At 37.8% G+C, this 18,105-nt stretch overlaps 5 protein-coding genes across 9 annotated transcripts; 2 read left to right on the top strand and 3 right to left on the bottom strand.

Annotated features, from left to right (window-relative positions):
* The first annotated feature begins 613 nt into the window (after positions 1–613).
* On the top strand, positions 614–3,809 carry LOC132199444 (platelet-derived growth factor subunit A-like). Its single transcript, XM_059624153.1, has 7 exons — positions 614–992; positions 2,427–2,604; positions 2,661–2,711; positions 2,762–2,955; positions 3,008–3,118; positions 3,176–3,360; positions 3,504–3,809. The coding sequence occupies exons 1-7, from the start codon at positions 783–785 to the stop codon at positions 3,625–3,627; spliced, it is 1,053 nt and encodes a 350-aa protein (XP_059480136.1). The 5' UTR covers positions 614–782; the 3' UTR covers positions 3,628–3,809.
* Positions 3,810–4,048: 239 nt separating this feature from the next.
* On the bottom strand, positions 4,049–8,051 carry LOC132199443 (uncharacterized). Of its 4 annotated transcripts, none has more exons than XR_009442105.1 (12): positions 7,696–8,051; positions 7,298–7,420; positions 7,135–7,245; positions 6,779–6,919; positions 6,339–6,684; positions 5,988–6,282; positions 5,882–5,935; positions 5,689–5,832; positions 5,385–5,634; positions 4,653–5,217; positions 4,484–4,590; positions 4,049–4,423 (listed from the first exon to the last, which is right to left on the bottom strand). XR_009442105.1 is itself a non-coding variant. In XM_059624151.1 (12 exons), the coding sequence occupies exons 1-12, from the start codon at positions 7,858–7,860 to the stop codon at positions 4,398–4,400; spliced, it is 2,163 nt and encodes a 720-aa protein (XP_059480134.1). In that variant the 5' UTR covers positions 7,861–8,051; the 3' UTR covers positions 4,049–4,397. The 4 variants fall into 4 exon arrangements, 3 of the variants coding, with proteins under 3 accessions (XP_059480134.1, XP_059480133.1, XP_059480132.1); XM_059624151.1 differs by lacking the exon at positions 4,484–4,590 and having other exon boundaries at positions 4,653–4,725; positions 4,783–5,217; XM_059624150.1 differs by having other exon boundaries at positions 4,049–4,590.
* Positions 8,052–8,121: 70 nt separating this feature from the next.
* Positions 8,122–10,204, top strand: LOC132199445 (delta-aminolevulinic acid dehydratase). Its single transcript, XM_059624154.1, has 8 exons — positions 8,122–8,360; positions 8,415–8,562; positions 8,613–8,711; positions 8,765–8,926; positions 8,979–9,170; positions 9,301–9,417; positions 9,582–9,681; positions 9,779–10,204. Exons 1-8 carry the CDS (start codon positions 8,236–8,238, stop codon positions 9,844–9,846), a joined length of 1,011 nt encoding a protein of 336 aa, XP_059480137.1. The 5' UTR covers positions 8,122–8,235; the 3' UTR covers positions 9,847–10,204.
* Positions 9,874–13,097, bottom strand: LOC132199446 (protein obstructor-E). The gene is made up of 5 exons (XM_059624155.1): positions 12,950–13,097; positions 11,018–11,227; positions 10,504–10,695; positions 10,233–10,437; positions 9,874–10,175 (listed from the first exon to the last, which is right to left on the bottom strand). Exons 1-5 carry the CDS (start codon positions 13,056–13,058, stop codon positions 10,157–10,159), a joined length of 735 nt encoding a protein of 244 aa, XP_059480138.1. The 5' UTR covers positions 13,059–13,097; the 3' UTR covers positions 9,874–10,156.
* A 1,731-nt stretch (positions 13,098–14,828) lies between these two features.
* Positions 14,829–17,728, bottom strand: LOC132199850 (protein obstructor-E). 2 transcript variants are annotated; one of them, XM_059624898.1, is made up of 5 exons: positions 17,542–17,728; positions 16,474–16,671; positions 16,218–16,418; positions 15,599–15,812; positions 14,829–15,010 (listed from the first exon to the last, which is right to left on the bottom strand). In XM_059624898.1, exons 1-5 carry the CDS (start codon positions 17,585–17,587, stop codon positions 14,902–14,904), a joined length of 768 nt encoding a protein of 255 aa, XP_059480881.1. In that variant the 5' UTR covers positions 17,588–17,728; the 3' UTR covers positions 14,829–14,901. The 2 variants fall into 2 exon arrangements, with proteins under 2 accessions (XP_059480881.1, XP_059480882.1); XM_059624899.1 differs by lacking the exon at positions 14,829–15,010 and adding an exon at positions 15,051–15,457 and having other exon boundaries at positions 17,542–17,702.
* Between the last annotated feature and the right edge of the window lie 377 nt (positions 17,729–18,105).

The following is an 18,105-nucleotide window of genomic DNA, read 5'->3' as shown; positions in this document are numbered from 1 at the left end:
AAACACAGCCAAAATACAGTTAGAGCGCGTTGAAAAGAATAAAAAATAAACTCCCATTTAAAATCCAATATAAAAAAATCCCTTTATTTGGTAACCCCGAATCCGCTCACAAGATAAAATTCAGGCTCGCCTTTTTTTCTTCCCTGCAATTCAATATCACTTTATAAATAATAAACAAAGAATTCACTGGAATTAATAACAATAGAGTGTTGGAAGTTAGAAATCCGCAATGCGAATGTGATTGCGATTACTCCGTAATAAAGCTGTCACATACACCGCGATTAACGAGAGGGATTCCTAAGTGCAGACGCGAGCGACGTGACTCTTTCGAATCAGGAAAGGTCGCTTTGAAGGCGCAGGGGGATCTCCGCAAGGTCGACGCTTTGGCATCTCGCATCTCGTCTTTTGAATAATTGGATTTCCAATATTTTAATATTTAAATAATTAAAAAAAATAGCTAACAATGATCAAGATAAAATTAAGATGCAAAAAAGGAAGACGTTTTCGCGGCGGCGCCTTTTGAGTCTCAAGAGAGCGGATGTTAAAGAAAATAATTGACCGTGCAGGCTCGCTAGGTGGCACTCGATGTGTTCGCTGCCCTCCAGCCACAATGACTAATTCGTATTGGGAATATACTCATACATAGTCAGTTAGTCAGTGTTGCGAAAGTATATTGTTGTTTAGTCGAGGGATTTCTTTCATTCGGCGCGCAGACAGCATACAGAGCAGAGGTGGCCAACGGCACTCGTCGACTTTTTCAATTGCAGCCGAGGTGCATTTCAATGAGGAATTGCATCGCAATTTTGGTGTTGGCCTGGGCGGTGTGCGTCTGGGCCACCGATGACCCCATTGTGTTCCCCGCGGGCTCGTCGTCATCGGTGCGCAGGCAACCTAACCGGAGGCCTGGCTTCAAAGCGGCGCCATGCGTTTCTTGCAACAAAAGCAAACGCCAGTCCGTCCAAGCCACCACGTCCAAGCCCCAATTAGAAGAGGTATTATATAATTTTTAATTATATATTTTAATATTTCCACTTTTTTCATTAGAATTTTAATTTATTTCAATTAGAGAAATTTTTATTTAAGCCAAGGCTGACTGTTTAATATTGCAGAAGTTTTAACCTTTAAGCTAAAATCAAGGTTAAAACATTTCTAGTGCAAAAGTTGTCAAACCAGACGAGTGGACTTTAGACTGCGTTAGAGTTTATTGCTCCTCTTTTGCTTATACTCTGCTTATTTTGTTTTTTTTTTATCTTGAAAAATTCAATTCAGCTACTGAAATTTTAGGGCCGGTTACGGTTTTAGCAAAATTTTCAGTTTTGATCGGCTTTAAAAATGAAAATACAATCTGTATTTTTTATTATTTTTTCCCAGTTGCAGTTTCTAAAGTGAGCCAAATATTTTATGTCAAAATAATTAAGATTTTTCTTCCAAAAGAAATTTATCGTGTAACTCTGTCAATTCTAACATGAAGCCATAAAAAGCAGTTTTTTAAATTCGTGAAACACGAATAATTTAATTACCACTATATCTAACTTTTAACTCAATTCTTTGAAAAAAAAAATCCTGTTTTCAAACAACAATTTTCTAAAAAAAAAGTACAGGAAACGGCAACACCCTGAACATATGACCAGGGTTTTAATTTTGCATTAATTTGAAACTTACAAAGTTTTTCATACGACCTTTATTTATGTTCAAATGATATTTTTCAATGGTCAGCTGCTATACTTTCAGATGTTTTAAATTTATAATTATATTAATTTCTGATTATTAAATACAATTAAATACACCTTTTTGTTAAAGAAAATGTATTGCACTTTAAATTGCTATTTTTTTTATTAAATGGGCCAATAAAGTTTTAATAAAACATGTCATTACAAGAATTTAATAAAAGCATGCTCTCATTGCAACTGCTTGTAATAGAGAGTTGATAATAATTAGCAAGTCATCAGTTTTTAACGGCGCCCTAGTTAAATTGTAGTCGAGCAAAAACGACTCTTCACTTCTCTCGTAATATGATGCAAAATACCATGTCTCATTCATCCGGGGAAAATAAATTTATTTCCCTTCGTCGATTAAGATACTTTATGCGGTCGCAGACACACACACTGTTGGTTTAAAGAGTTTACAACATATCACTTGCGACCGATTTTCTCTCCATATAATATCTTGTCCGTATTTTATATGAATCACCAAGAATTTTGAAAGGGTCAAGTTTCCCCGCATTAGAATCTCACAACTCACTCTCAGATCATTTGAGGAAGAACTTCGTTAAAAATTAAGAAATAAATTTTATTCCACTTTGTTACCCGCGAAAGCCGCAGCTTTAACACAAAAAGTGTCCGCGCGCGGTTTTGAAATTTGATATGAAAATCAATGACAACGCTGACCCATTCAGACGACTGAATTAATGAAATAAAATTCAACAGGAGGATCAAGGCGTGCCTCTGGATCTGATCAAGAAGATGAACGACATCGAGAATGAGTTTGAGTTTCTCGCCCTAATCGGAAGCACAAACCGCGAAATGGTGAATGTGTCAGGCCTCTACGACGTAGACCCAGGAAGTCTTCAGTTCCGAATCAGTAGAGCACATAATGAAGGGCAGAGTATGTAATTAATTTAAATTTTGCATATTGGCTTAAATTCAATTTGAAATGCACAGCAAGTGATGAAATAGACGTTGATAGTCCTGTGGCCCACTCCATTGGCAAAAGTGAGTTTTTATTTTTCACAAAAAAAATCTCTAACTTATTTAAATTGAAGGTTCAGTTGAAAGGGCAAAGCAGGCGAAATGCATGCCCGAAAACACCACCGTCCTCCTCAAACCAGACAACTCGTCGGAAAATCCCTTTACCATTTACTACCCTAGCTGCGTGAGGGTGCAGAGGTGCGGTGGGTGCTGCAACTCGGACTTGCTTAGTTGTCAACCAGTCGACATCAGGCTTAGAAATTTTGAAGTAAATTAATACAAAATAATTTAGAAGGCAAATTTAATTAATAAATTCTTAGATTATCGCAACGGAATTCAAAGATGGAAAATTCTCGAACGTCAGAAGGAGAAAAGTACTTCAGGTAGAGGAGCACATGAAATGCGACTGCGACTGCAAGGTCAAGGCTGAGGTATGTGGCCCTTTTTATTTTGAATTTGATTGTTTTTTATCTGGAATTTTTGTGCAGCACTGCAACACTCTGCAAGTGTACGACGCGCGAGCCTGCAGGTGCCGATGCGTAAACAATGAGGACAAGCAGAAATGCGACGAGGAAAACAAAATCAAATTGTGGGACTTTGAGACATGCCTGTGCAAATGCAGGGATGTCAGCGAATGCAGCACCGGTTTTTATTTTGACGAGAAATCGTGCAGGTAGGCCAAAAAATTCAAACTCAAGGTCTTGTCCCCCCTTTTGCAAACATCAGCAAACACGAAAACTAGAATGCCACCATTCAGTTTTCCCCAATTCTTGCGGTCCAGACGCGAAACCGAATACTAATTAGCATTTTTTGCAGCTGCAAGTCCGACACGCTGATTTACTCAAGGTACGAGACCACACCGCAAAAACCAGGCTCGGATTACAAACTGTCACCCTGGGAACAGGTAACAGGGCTTCGCAGAAGCATGCCCAGCTTGTAGTCGCAAGTTTTGATTTACAGTCAACCCACCCCTAGTTTTTAGCAAGCATAATATGTATATGGTATCAACTAGCCTGATAAACATGTGTACTCAAAATTATGCTGTAAAAGATACTTATGAGGTTCTCCATTACTCTATCGTATTTTGTTTATATTTTCATAATAAAATGCGTGGAAAAGGAATTTGTCGGTCTAGAATTTTTCCCTCACCTATCCTTCTAATCACTTCTTGTGACTGATAGCAGGAAGGTACACAAATATGTTATTTCTCGTGTTTGAGGAGCTTAGCTCATCGTTTAGTTTAGAATGTGGTAATGAGAGGAACGTCAAAGCGCCTCAAGGGAAACCCACGGAGAGAAAAAAAATGTATAATATCAAACAACTAAAATGATAGGATTGGAGAGCAATGAAACTTGCTCTGATTATTCTTAAATATTCAATAAATATTTATTCATATCTTAAATGGTTGAAAATACTAGAAAACAAGAGTTGAGAGCTGTGTGGAAAATTATGAGAATATGTAAATTGAATATTTTAATTGGAAATTAAGTGAAAGTTGTTCAATTTGTGTGTGACTCATGCAGCTCCTTAAAAATTCTATACACATCATACGCACACAACAATAAAAACAATTATAAATTAATACTGATGAGACTTGGCAAATTGAGTCATAATTATTTTCAGCGCAGCACGGCCCATAGGCGGCAGCTGCTTGGTTTCAACAATTCTCATCTCACAATGGCAGCTTGATGGCTAAGGGGGACTTTGACTTCAGTATTTCCAGCTCTTGGAGAAGTCTGTTTGGGCACAGGGCAAAATTAAGTAAAATTCCAAACAGACAATATTGCATATTTTACCCATATGACACACTCATTGTAATTTACTTCTTATAACCAAATTCAAGGAGGGGGACTCAATTTTTATAACCATTTTTACTTGATATCTTACTTATTTTTCTTTCTTTCTAAAATCACATTAAATCTGAAGTGTAATCATTAGGGTTACGATTTTCTCAAAATCAATTACCTGTGGGAAGATTCTGCGGGAAAAGAGGGTCAGTGGGGTTTCGGACAGAAGTCAAATGCCTTTGGAACTCGTCCTGGAATCCGATTTGATTGGTCAAGAAACTTGCAGGTTGGCCTCGGAAATCTCCTGCCTTTGCCATTTGTGGCATTCTGAGAGACGGATTTGAGAACATGTCCATTGGGTTTTGTTTGTCGTCACAATGCCTTGGAAGGAAGTTTTGGAATGAGGCCAGTTGTTCATTGTATGCTGAGGTCATCAATCTGGAGGCGGTTGCAGCTGACATGCGTGATGAAGTCGATCCTGAAGCTGCCTCACTCACTGTCACCGACGATGGAAATATGCTGCGGCGCTCGTTCAGCTCGACCAACTCCTGCATCACCCGTCTCATTTCCATTTGCACCGAAGCTTCCGAGTCGACAGACAAGGCGGGAGAAGAATTGGTTTTTAAGCTCCGGAGATCCTCCTCAGGCACCAGTTTGAGATGTCGGCTTGGTTCGCTCTTGGAAGGCATTTGACTAGGTCTGCTTGTGCTGGGTTTTGGTGACGGAAGGTGCTCTTTGATGACCTGAGGGTCGAATCACCATTTTAAAGTTTTTCCTAAACTTCAAATACCAATGACAAGAAAAACACTTTTTTTACTTTTTGAGCACAAAATTTTAAAATTTATTTCGTATTTTAATAATTTAAGGGAATTTTGAAGAAGAAAAAAACTTATGAATCAAGAACTATTACCTGAGTGAGGAGATCGTCTATGACCTGCGGCTCACTTCTTGCGTACATGATTTTGGAGTCTCGAGAATCATGGGGCTCGTGCTGCCTACTTCCTGGGGAGTACTTTTCTTTACTTCCACTTGAATTGTGGCTGTTCGACTGGTCAGATCTGTGTTGCTTCGCAGGCTTTGGAGGTATTGGAGTGATGGTTGTTTGAGAGGAGTTTAATAACGAAGTTGGAATTGGTTTTGAAGCGTTTGGTTTGAGTTTCCTGAAGATTTTGTTTGTAAAAATCAAGATTTACCAATTGATGGTTTCAACAAACCTGAGTAAACTGTTGAGGTTCAGATACAAATTATCCCTGAACATCCAGCTGTTAGGCCACAGGGGTAGAAATTTTGATTCAATAACCTCTTTGTTCAGCCGACCATCGATGAGCAACAAATCCATGTTTTTCTCGACCAAATTTCTACAAAAAAAAAGTAAATGACAATCAAATTATGATAAATAAAACTTACGAGATTTCACGGTTCCAGGGAGCTTCAAGTGGAGATGATTTTTCATTGTTCAGTCTGGAAGTGCGTTTATAAAGATAATGAAAAACTTTGGATTTTGAAAACGTACCTTTTATCCTCTCTCTGATATGTAGCTGTGGCAACAGCTGCCCGTAGTTGTTGGAAGAAACTGCCAGGCTTACTTGAGCTCTTCTCTTTTGGCATTGAACTCTTCTCTTTTGGCATCATAATCTTATCCTTGGGCACTTCCTTAAGTTGGGGTTTGGCTGGCTCGACGACAAGCGACTGCTGTTTCACCTCGGGTTTTTGCTGAGGCTTCATCGTAACAGTCAAGTCAGGAACATTTTTAAGTGCAGTCTCTATGCTAATGGCTGAGCCTTGTGGTGCTGCAGGTAGTGGTTTAGCTAAAATTTGTGTAAATTAGTTAAATAATGATTTATATTTTAAAGAAAAAAAATACCTGGTTTTTTAATCTCCTTCTTAGGCTCCACCTCAATTATTTCTGGAGAGGATGAAGGTTTTTTGATTGGAGGCACGTCGTTAGGAGCAGAGTCTGGAGGCGGTCTCTTCAGGACTTTATTGCTTACTTCTTTACTGGTGGCTATGACAGGAGTCTCCACTGCTTTGACAACACCGTTGGCAATAGCTGCTGGTTGAGACGGCTGGGACTCTTTGGGTTTGTCAACCTTTTCAGGCTCCTCCTTACCATCAGATTCTTCGGAATCGTCATCATCATCTTCATCATCATCACTGTCATCTTCATCGTCGTCACTCGACGAGTCAGAGCAGATGGCTGCATTTGAGTTCTAAATAAAATAAGATAAATATTTTATAGATCATTAATTGTTTAATTAATTCAATTTAAAATGGATCTAAATTTTGTTTTATGACTTCATTTACCTTTTTCTTCTTAGATTTGACTTGATCTTCATCATCTGAAGGGGCTTCCTCTATTTCAACTTGCTTAAACTCCAAGGCTCCACAATTTATGTAAAAGCCGCCCTGAGCTGTTGTCATTTCGCAAGGCACTATTTCATCATACTGGGGAAAGATACAGAAAATTATAACGGCGCTTGCTCCTGTAAAAATTAAATCAATCTTGTGATAAAAAATTGTAATAATTGAAATTTTAAAAATTTATTTAAAGTACACTATGATGGAATTGTGTCTGAAAACCTTAATATATAATCATATCATTATGTACTAAGTGGTGAGTCAATAACTTATAATTTAACAGCCAACAATAATTTAATTACCACTTCGGTGTTGTCAATGAAAGAGTCATTGTCATCGTAGCCTGCGCCAAGATCTCTATATTCTTCGTTCTGCTTTTCCTTTTTACGCTTCTTTGGCTTGCCGGTTCCTCCCTGGAAATGGAGCCGAAAAAATTATGAATGAAAAACAAAATTTTTGTATTACATATTTTTCTTCAAATTTCCTAGCCATAGCTTCCATTTGAAGACGCTCGTCATCATCAACATCCATTAGATTACTGTTTTTGCCATCCTTCAAACTAGCTATCTTTTTCGACGCTCTCTTTTCCTGCAACAAAAGTTTTAAGGATAAGAAAAAAATTTAACGGAACTTTATAAATATAGTTTATAAGCGAATAATAAATAATAAACATTTAAAAACACTCTTACTTCAAAAAAGCATCTCAAGCTTTCAATACTTGCGATTTGATACGCACAAATATGATCTAATTAAACCTGGTCATGTGCATACATACATATATACATTTTTTATGTGCGTATTTACTCATGAATAAATTAAGAAAGTTGACTGTTGAGGGCAAAAATAAAATTGCATTGCGATACCTCTGACTCGACGAGTTCCCGGAAGTTCAACTCTGGACACGTTTTCTCGTTAGACTCGCCAAGCGTGAGCTGAAATCTGAGGGTTTTCACCTCCGCCTTGGATTTTTCTTGGGGTTTCAGCATCTTGGAGGAGAAATTGTGGTCACTCTTCTTGTTGAGGGCCATGCCGCCGCTCTGCGGAACTCGCTGGCCGCCGGATTCCGAGAAAATTCGGCCAACGTCTGCGCTAATCACGGTGCTGTTCGCGTTTCCAACTTTTGTTTTCAATTAAAATTCGACACCAAAACATACGGACACCCAAACGCGGTGGCATCGGCCCACTTTTGCCGAGGATCAGCGCATCAACGAGCTTTCATTTGTTTTGACTGCAACTTGGGGCGCGAAACTCTCGTCAGATGGCGCGACCACATCCCTTTTGCTCTTCTTAATCTTATTTTTCCGGCCGGCGAACAAGGCACGCAGATGTTCTTGCATTGATCTTGAGGTCATTTTTGAATTATTTTGTATCTTTTGAAGAGTTTTATTCGATTTTATTGAAAAATGGAAAACCGACCTGCTGCCAAACACATTCTGCACAGTGGATACTTCCACCCTGTTCTCCGGTCGTGGCAGTGCCCGAACACAACTGTCCGGGCCGAGAGCCTTATGCTGCCACTCTTTATCATGTAGGAAACTTTAAGTAATAAGATTTTGTTCATAAATATTTTAATATTTTTTAGTGATTCTGATGACGAAGTTCAGGAGATTCCAAGCATGCCTGGAGTTTTCCGCTTCGGGATCAACAAACTCAAAGCTTTCCTCCAGCCGGTTGTTGATGACGGACTGAAATCCGTCTTACTCTTCGGTGTGCCACAAAATTTGCCCAAAGTGAATTGAATTTTTAATTAGTGAAATCATTTTTAAACGTTCTTTTTTAGGACGGGCAAGGAACGAATGCAGACTCAAGCGTTACTCCTGTCATTCGTGTCATACCAAAGTTGAGAGATTGGTTCCCAAATCTTGTTATTGCTTGTGATGTAAGGATTTTTTTAATTAAAAAAAAAATCACTCATTTCTATTACAAATATAGGTTTGCCTCTGTGCTTACACAGATCATGGACACTGTGGTCTCATCGACTCTGAAGGTTTTTTGGACAACCAGGCCAGCATCGAGAGAATTGCTCGGCAAGCGGTGAACTATGCTAAAGCCGGTGCTCATATTGTTGCTCCATCGGATATGATGGACGGACGTGTAAGCTGCAGAAATTAGAGAGAATGTTTAATTTAATCTGAATTAAAATTAGATTGGTGCCATCAAAAGGGGACTGACTGAAGCTGGTCTTGGCTCAAGAGTTTCGGTTTTATCTTATGCGGCTAAATTTGCCTCAGCCATGTACGGGCCTTTTAGAGATGCAGCTCAATCGGCGCCAGGGAAAGGTGACCGCAGGGGATACCAGTTGCCTCCTGGCAGTGCTGGACTTGCTGCTAGAGCCACTGTGAGTTTTTTTTTATTAATTTTTTTTATAAAAAATTACTGAAATTACGCTCAAGTGCATATTAAGTAAAAACAAAATTAATTTTCATTTAAAAATAAAAAATAAATAAACATGGGTTGAAAACTTTCAGCTTCGGGATGTGGAAGAGGGTGCCGACATGCTGATGGTCAAGCCTGGCCTTTCGTACTTGGACATAGTGAGGCAGACAAAAGATAAACACCCTGAATATCCGCTTTTTATATATCAGGTAAATTATTTTAAACCTTAATTTAAAAATTTGTTAGTGTCCTCTGTTTTGTTTAAAATTATAACAAATTTTCTGACTTTGCGTTTTTAAATTAAACACCTATAATAACATTTTCTTAATTTTTATTCAGATTAATCAAATTAATTTTACATTTCATTTTTAAGGTTTCCGGCGAGTACTCGATGCTCATCCATGCAGCTAAAAATGGAGTTTTCCAGTTGCAACCAGCAGTGGAAGAGGTTTTGCTCTCTATGAGACGTGCTGGTGAGTACAGCCCTGTTTATTTTTTTTTTTATTTATTTTTTATCTGCACAATTTGTAACTTTTTCTAAGTTGGGCATTTTTATTTGCTGCTGTGTAGGTGCTGACGTGATAATCTCGTACTTCACACCTCAAGTTTTGAAGTGGATCAAAGAAGCTCAAAATTAGGGGATGTTAATTTAAATCAAACTCGGGTTTTAGACTTTTTAGACATTTTTTTCTTTTTTCCAAGGTTATAATTGAGAACAAAACTAGTTTTGTTTTGGTGGTGCTGTTAACGATCATGTATATTTTAAATCTTGTTGGCGGTTGTTATTAATCATTGTACTTATTTCTCGCATCTCAAAAATTGCACTTGTGCGCGTGCCACGTTTTCTGAAAATATAGACCTTTATTTTTGTCAAAACGTTGCTGGTCTATCATGATTTATATAAAAAAAATTGAAAATGAGTATCTTCGTTCCTCTGATGCTTCGGACTTATTTCAAGAAGTGAGAGCTGCAATAAATAGATTTTTTTTTTATAAATTTTCTTTCTTTAAACAAAAAAATTTACCATCTCGCGGAGTACTCGGGTTCGTCACAGGTGAGCGACTCATCGTTGACCACTTTGCCCTCTCCGCATGTCACAAGCCTAGGGTATCCGTTAACACAGGTCACGAGACGACCGCACTCGCCAATGTTGAAACGGGGGTAGGGGTTGAATTTGGCAGAGACAGAGTGGGGGTCGACCTTGTCAGGGCACTTAAATCCAACTACGGCTGAAAATTTATTACAAGTTTTAAATTTCACGGAAAATGAATTGTTTGAAGTTTCAAATTTGTTACCCTCGGGGTTGCAAACATCAAGGAGCAGATCAGGCCAGTTGCAGGAGTGAGTCCTGTCATCATAGGCCAAACCAGCCTCGCAGTGCTGCTCATGGGGCACACCGAATGCGCATTTGTTGTAGGTGGTGCTGCAGGGAGCGTTGGGGTAGATTCCGAAAGCAAATTCGCAGCCAGGGGCATTGATGGGAATCACTGAACATTAAAACAGTTTAAAACAAGCTCCAGTAATAATGAATTTGCTAAAATGTATTGTATTAAATAAGTTTTCATTGAAATTAATAATAATTCTTATCAATTTTTTAAAATTACATTCATTATTATGGTTTTGTAATAACCAAATTTATATTCTTTTCAGTTTGGATTGAGAAAAATTTTTCATTAATAAAAACAATAATTAACTATAACATAATCTAATCTTTGTATTATTGATTAGAATAAAGATATTGTGGCTGTAAGACGTTTCACCAAATTGTAGCAAAATTAATTTGTTTGCAATTAATTTAAATTATCTTACGGTCAGCCTTCTTAGTGCCGCAATCGACGGCCCAGTGGTAATTGCAGTGCTCGTGAGCGTTGCCCTTTCCGTCGTACAGGAGTCCATTCTCGCACTGCTCGAGGGTCAGGGTGCCGTTGGTGCACTTGAAGAAGTGGTCGCACAACTCAGGGTGGGCGTAGGTCTGCACGCCGTAAGGCTCTGGACAATCGGCCGTGGGGGCACCAAGAACTGAAATTAAATTTTTTAATTAGAATAAAAATAATTGTTATCACGTATTTATCAAATTATCGTTCTCCTCCTTCCAAAAATTAATAGTTTCGAACAGTTTCTCTATATTATTATCTATCCTCAAAAGATGATATAGCTGAATCAGAAACCTTTTGTTAAATTAAATTTACTATCAATATTTTTTGACTGGATGGTGATGATTTACTAAAAATAAAAATTAAGCAAGCGTTGTAAATTTTTTCCATTCTCTTTATCCCAAGCGCCTGGTGCGTAGACTTCCTGCTGCGCGACAATCGCTTTGGCCGAGCTGTGTATTATAGAGCAGCTCTCTCGCTCGGACACAAGTGAAGTTACACCGCCGCAACACATATTAATTAATCGGAGAACTTAAAATTGCTTGTCAGCCGGCAGTGCTGAAAGAAATCAGGTTGATCTGTCAAGGGTGATCGGCAGCTATATATCGAATTCTGTATGAGCGAAGTGAACGAACGAATCATGCAGTGAAGGGATTTTATTCAATTTCAGTCGGTCGGTAGGTCGGGTGTGGCCGTTATAATTCCAAGGCCAAAAAAGAAAGAATTATTTTCTTCTCGGCGAATGCGTTATCGACAAAAGGCCTTTTTGCTTTTCACAAAGCAAGAGCTCGCGAATCGGGTTTTATTGGGAAACGCTCATTTGCTACACCTGTGCACAAGGTTTTCCCACAATTATACCGTTTTGAGTGCTTTAATTCAGCGAATTAAGATTATAAAAGCAGAGCGTGTGGAGTGAGAAGGACAATATTACAATTTTTTCTGACACAATTTAATAGTTTTGGCATCCTTTAATTTTTATTTGCCAATTAAAATAAGCTACTGATAGATTTGCAGCTAATTTTTCTTAACACAGTGACATTATAATATGTGCAATCATTTCCTTCTATTTTGAAAGAAATATACAATAAGAAACTAAAAATTGTAAATTGAATGCTCTTGTTGGTATTCACTTTATTAAATTTAATTTAAAAATATGGATTTTACTAGTGTTGAACATTTTTTTCAGTTAAAAATTTGGAATTTGCGCAAATTAAATTATTTCATATTTGTGAATTTCCCTACAAGTTTCCACTTATTTGTAAATTGTGTAATACTCCTTTTTCAATCTCTTCTTCATATGGAATTTTTGCTTTCAAAATTAATAAAAAAAAAAAAATATTAATAATTTCTGTGGTGAGAGGCGGAACACATTTTTAGTACATAGAACCCATCAATTTTCAAGATGTGACGGAGGCCACGAATATTAATAATGTGCGTCTTAACTTCCTGGAAGGCAGGTTTCGATTCGCAGAAATGCGCGACCTTAAAGCCATATACCAGTAAATTAATCAGTCAGAAAGGAAATTCGCATCGCAAAAAAAGTTTTCAGCTTCTTAAAATATACACGCATAATATATAGGCACGCGCCGGCGAACTTTCAGAGAAACGTCCGTCGTTCACTCACCAGTGAAAGGAAAAGTGATACCTTTTACGGAATGCGTGCGGCTCTCGTCATTAAGGTGGTTGCAATTAAAAGAAGTCTAGTGCGGTTTCTCTTGTTAAATAATCCGACCGCAAGCAAAGCCACGAGCGTTAAACACTGACCGTTTAGCACCTCGCACGTTTCCAACCCTTTTTTCAAAATTAAAAATCGGGAATTTGAATAAAAAGGTTTTGTAGATTGTATGGCCGGGGGCGGAACACTCACCAGAGGTGGCTGCGAGGAGCGTGGCCAGCACGACGTGGATTGCCATGGTAGACCAACAATGGACTGAGACTGGCCCAGTCCTGTCGAGGAGTCTCCCTTCCTCTTCCATCAACCCATGGGGCCCTCTACCTTTTTATTCGAGAATATAGCATTTAACCCAGCGTGATATTATACACACACACACATTTTCTCAAAGTAGCTTTGCTCTGCTAGCAGACGTGAAAGTATTTTTAATGCGTGGCTGCTGCAAGTTTCCTAATGCCTGCAGAGTAAAGTACCGCGAGCCAATAATTGCACCGAGAGCGACCGAGCCCGACGCAAGAGACCTGCCCTAATCTTGTTCTTGTGCAATTCATCGAATTTTGGGCACCTGCGTTTTATGCTAACGCCAGTCAATGGATATTTAGCGAGTATTAGCAGACTTCTAAAATTTATTTTGACCCTTGATTAATTTAAAAAAATTCAAAATCAATCAATGATGATAGAGTGTAATTTTAAATGTGTCGTTTTTTATTATTAAAGTAATCTTTGTGGCTCATGATGCAACAACCATTATTATTATTTTTTTATTTTACTGATGGATTCAGAGAATTTGAGATCATCGACTGTGGCTTTTTAAGGCCAAAATCATATAGGCTTTGCTATGATTATTTTAATTCGTTTGCAACTAGGTACGTTCAGATTCAGATAGCACTTTTAAATAATTAAGATATTTCATTTATTAATATGCAGTTCCTCACCTTGTCTTGATTAAGTATTATGTAACATAAATATTGAACGTATATTATATTTTATTATAAAAAACCAATTAAATTTCAATTTTTAGTTGCTTACTGAACAATTCCCAAAAGTCATGTTAACTTACATAAATAAATTTTTGTAATAAAAAATTTTAAGCATTAAAAACTTTAAACAAATTAAAAATCTTTGAATTTTTTTAAATTGAACAGAACAGAATTTAATATTGTTGTTATTATATAAGTAATTAATTACAAAATTATACTAACCTTCACCAGGTTCATGGTAAATAAATTTGATTTATTCGCATTTAAATTAAAATTTAATATGAGTTGTATAAGCAAGCCAATACTTTCTTAATATATTGTGCAAATTTTCCTTATGCTGTTGAACTTTTTATAACTGCTGCGGCTGCAATTGATAAATTAATAAATCGCTAAAAGCTTTTGACGTCGAGGAATTTTTCACGCTTGATCGCCGATTGGATTGTCCGCATGTCTGGCGTCCATACTTTACAATGCGAATTTTGCAAAAGCTGTCAAGCGTCTGTTGCAACTCAATAATTTCCTTTTCATGTTTAGTAATAAATTTACGGCGTGCAATAAACCGATTTTGGGTGACAAGCCGAGAAAATGAATGCCTTGCTTGCCGCGGCCTGGATCAATAGATCACGTGGTTACATTGACTCGCTCTGATTAAGTGAAAGCTTTTATATGTGTGGCAAAAACTTGCGCATAATATTATGTGTGTGTATTTCAAATGCGCGAGTATTCATGTAAAATGCCCTCTTTCTCCCACTTGGCCCAATCAACTTTCATTCAGACCGAACTTTTTATGGACGCAGCGCCGAAGAGAAAAACGATTTTCGCGTCATTGAGCATTCAATGTAAAAACATGCATTCACAATTTCTCGCCAGCAGCAGCCACCGGTTTGCACTCGTTTTCACCCACAGTCTTTCTCTTATTCCACCGGATCAGTTTTATTGTAAATTTAAATTTTCGAAATCATTAATTCATTAGCTTTCTTCTGCCGGCGCTGTTCAAGTTTCAAGGTACTCAAGATCCATTAATAATACTGATTTCTAAGTTGGGCGAGGTCAATATTTGCATATGAATGACACGATAATGTTTTTTTTTTATAAAAAGTCACGGATTTATTTCCTGTTTAAATTAACACTTAAAATTATTTGAAATTATATTTTACGGATTCAAGTTCAATATCTATTCTTGAACTTCTTGATTTTGCCAAAGTCCTTCTTGCCATCACCGTCCTCATCGTCATACAATTCCTTGAACTGGGGATGGTCCTTGTACCAATCCTCGCTGAAAGGGATACGCTCACAATTTATAAAAAAGCAAAATGTTCCACTTTTTGTTAGGAGTGATTTATTTATAATCCGCACATTTACACACATTTTTGTTAAAATGTTAAACGTGACATGCTGCTCTCGAACACAAAATTCTTTTTCCAACTCAGGCAAGAGAGAAAATTATTTGTATAACAATAGTTTTTTCTTGGCTGGGGCAATTCTATAATTTTTATAACTCGTTTATAACAGAATTTGTACAGCAGCTTGACGCACACACGTCGAGCTCTCTTGTTGATTTTATTTGTTAAAAAAAGTTATTAAGGGGACTAGTCTCTAGCAATGGAAGGAGACGCTTTAGTTCTTATTCCTCTTGGGGTTATTGCTGACGAACTGGGCGTCAATCTGGGCTCCCCTGTTCTTGAGGTTCGCAACCTCAGGGTGATCCTTGTACCAATCCTCACTGCACAAACAAAGAACCAAACCAGTTAAGACATGCACTGGAAATTTTTCATTCAACCAGAACTGCTTAGACTTTTACCACTTGACTGATCATGCGATTAAACGAATTGATAAACAAAAAAATGTGAAAAAAATTTCTCACCATCCGGGAACATTTTCGGGGTCGTCGCACAGCTGCTTCTCTTCGTTGTAGGCTTCTCCCAATGAGCATCCCTGCTCACGAGGGGTGACGCCGTTCAGGCACACGTAGAACTTCTGGCAATCCTCAGGGTGAGCGTATTTGGGGTGGTCGGTGGCACGGCCGTTGGCGTCCAGCTGGTCTTCCTTGGGGCACGAGAATCCGTCCTTCAGAACAGCTGGAAAAATGCGTAAATTATTATAAAGGATTGAAAAATGGATGAATTTTCAGATTGGAAACTGCAGGTTGAAATAAAAATTGAATAATGAAACCTTGTGCCAACTTTTTTACAACAAAAATATTAAAATTTATTCTAAATTTTCTTTACGCTCAAATGCGCACAAACCTTCTCATTTACTCATTAAAAATAAATATTACTTTAAACGTTGAATTTAATGGAGGTCAGGTTAAATGGCTCTCTTAAATTGATCAATAGCCTTTTCAATTTGTTTAAGAAAAATATTTATCATTTTTAATATAGGAGAAAAATTTATCTTAAATTTGAAAAAGTGATTATTTTCATCATTCTTTTTTTACTGTATTTTTTTTTTGTTTTTTTTTTTTTTGATAATTTCCCACTTACTGCGTTTGGATCCGCACTCCTTGTCCTCCTTCTTGGGCCAAGAGCAAACTCCAGCGTACTCATCGAAGACAAGACCAGACGAGCACTGGCTCTCGATGGCGTCACCATCAATGCAGTTGAAGAAAACGTTGCAAATGGCAGGGTCAGGGTGGGCGAAGTAGCCATTCTGGCGAGGGCACTTTTCAGTGCTCTTGGCAGGCTCTGCAATTAAAAAAAAATTAATTCCCATAATTCTCTGAATTCATCATCAACTTACGAAGTTCAGTCCTGTCTCCGCAGTCCACATTGAAGGGCTGGTCGCACTTGTTGTACTTCCTGTTGGTGGGGTCGAAGACCAGGCCATCGGGACAGAGTTTTTCTGTGGCCACACCTTCCTCGCACTCGTAGTATTTGTCGCACTGCCGTTCATCCTCGTACTGTCCATATTTTGCGGGACACCTAAATTCAGCCGCCACTGTGAAAAAAATTGTATTTTTGTTAATTAAATAATATTGTGGAATTATAAATTATGACATTTCATAATGACACTAAACTCCTTGATGGATATTTAATGCGTGCAATTATAAGAAGTGTGACGTAATGTTTGTGAAGTGACATTTTCGAATTCCCACAGCAGGCGCGGCGTGTGTGTGCTTGAGGGTCAATGTTCTTTGGCAGTTGTGAGAAGTGGGGTGCAGCATTCATTGTGGTCCCAAAGTCACTTTCACTTATTTGGAACCCCCGAGGTTGTTTTCGTCTTGCATTAAATAACTTTCGATTTAAAAACTTTCGCTACCTTAAGTAAGTTTGTAAATTGCTATGTATGTGTGCCGGCCAACAGATCAGGTTTTTATACGGACCCGCCGCCGGCTTTGAAAAAAAATGTTTACTCTCGTCGATGAATATTATGAGAGACGATCTTTAATAAAAATTAAAATACGATTCAGCCACATGCCTGCATTAGATTTTTTAAAATGGGTAACAATAAGTGTAAAAATAAGTTAATGTTAAAAATAAATATTTAAATCATTTCAATTCAAACAAAATTATGAATTTTTTTTGCACTTTCAGAACTTTTTTAACACATTCCTTTTTTTATTTAATATTAAATGGTTAGCAAAGAAATACATTTTATTTTTTAAACTTTTATTATTCAATGAGATTTTTTTTTAAATTACTAATATATTTTTATATTTCTGTGATTTTGAATATTTTTTTAACGCGCACAATTGTGATTCTCTGGTAAACGTTGTCTACTTCGATTGCTTTTTACTATCATTAGTTTAATGAGTTGAAAATCAAGAAAATGCTATCCTCATTGGATTAAAAATCAAGTGCAACTTACGAGAGGCGGCGACGAGCGAGGCCACGAGCAGCAGACACTTGGCCATGGTGGTGTCTTGAGGCGAACTGAGCGCTCGGCGGGTCCACGCGAACCCTTAACTCTTCCCCTTTCTCCTGCACTTTCTCTCTGTAGCCGTGATGTGGTGGCAACTCGCGATCACTACTCTCACCACACCACTTCTTCTTGGCTCCTTCATATGTAGATTACACGATATTTGTCACCCAGTCCAAAGTTAGATAGCTACGTATATTGCATTTCATGTCGGTTTGCGCCAATTGAGCTCTTTTCTGCCTCGACGCCGCGCCTTTTATTCCAACTGGGTCGCAGGCTACTGTTAATGGCTGCAGCCTCCGACTGCTTCCGGCACACGTATATCAGAAATCAGAAGCGAAAAGGTGAAAAAGGAGAGCAAAATTATGGATAAAGAGAGTTTTTTTAAATCAGTTTGTTTTTCAAAAACTTCTCATTTCAAAACATTTCAATGTGTTTTTATTGTTTTTAACCTTTCTCATCTCCCAAAATAGAAAACTGTGGTCACGATAATCAATTATTTTCTAAGGACGA

This window comes from Neocloeon triangulifer, unplaced genomic scaffold (genome assembly GCF_031216515.1).
Source record: "Neocloeon triangulifer isolate White Clay Creek 2 clone unplaced genomic scaffold, ASM3121651v1 ptg000014l, whole genome shotgun sequence".
NCBI classification, from domain to species: domain Eukaryota; kingdom Metazoa; phylum Arthropoda; class Insecta; order Ephemeroptera; family Baetidae; genus Neocloeon; species Neocloeon triangulifer.
This window is presented reverse-complemented; position numbering and strand designations above follow the sequence as displayed.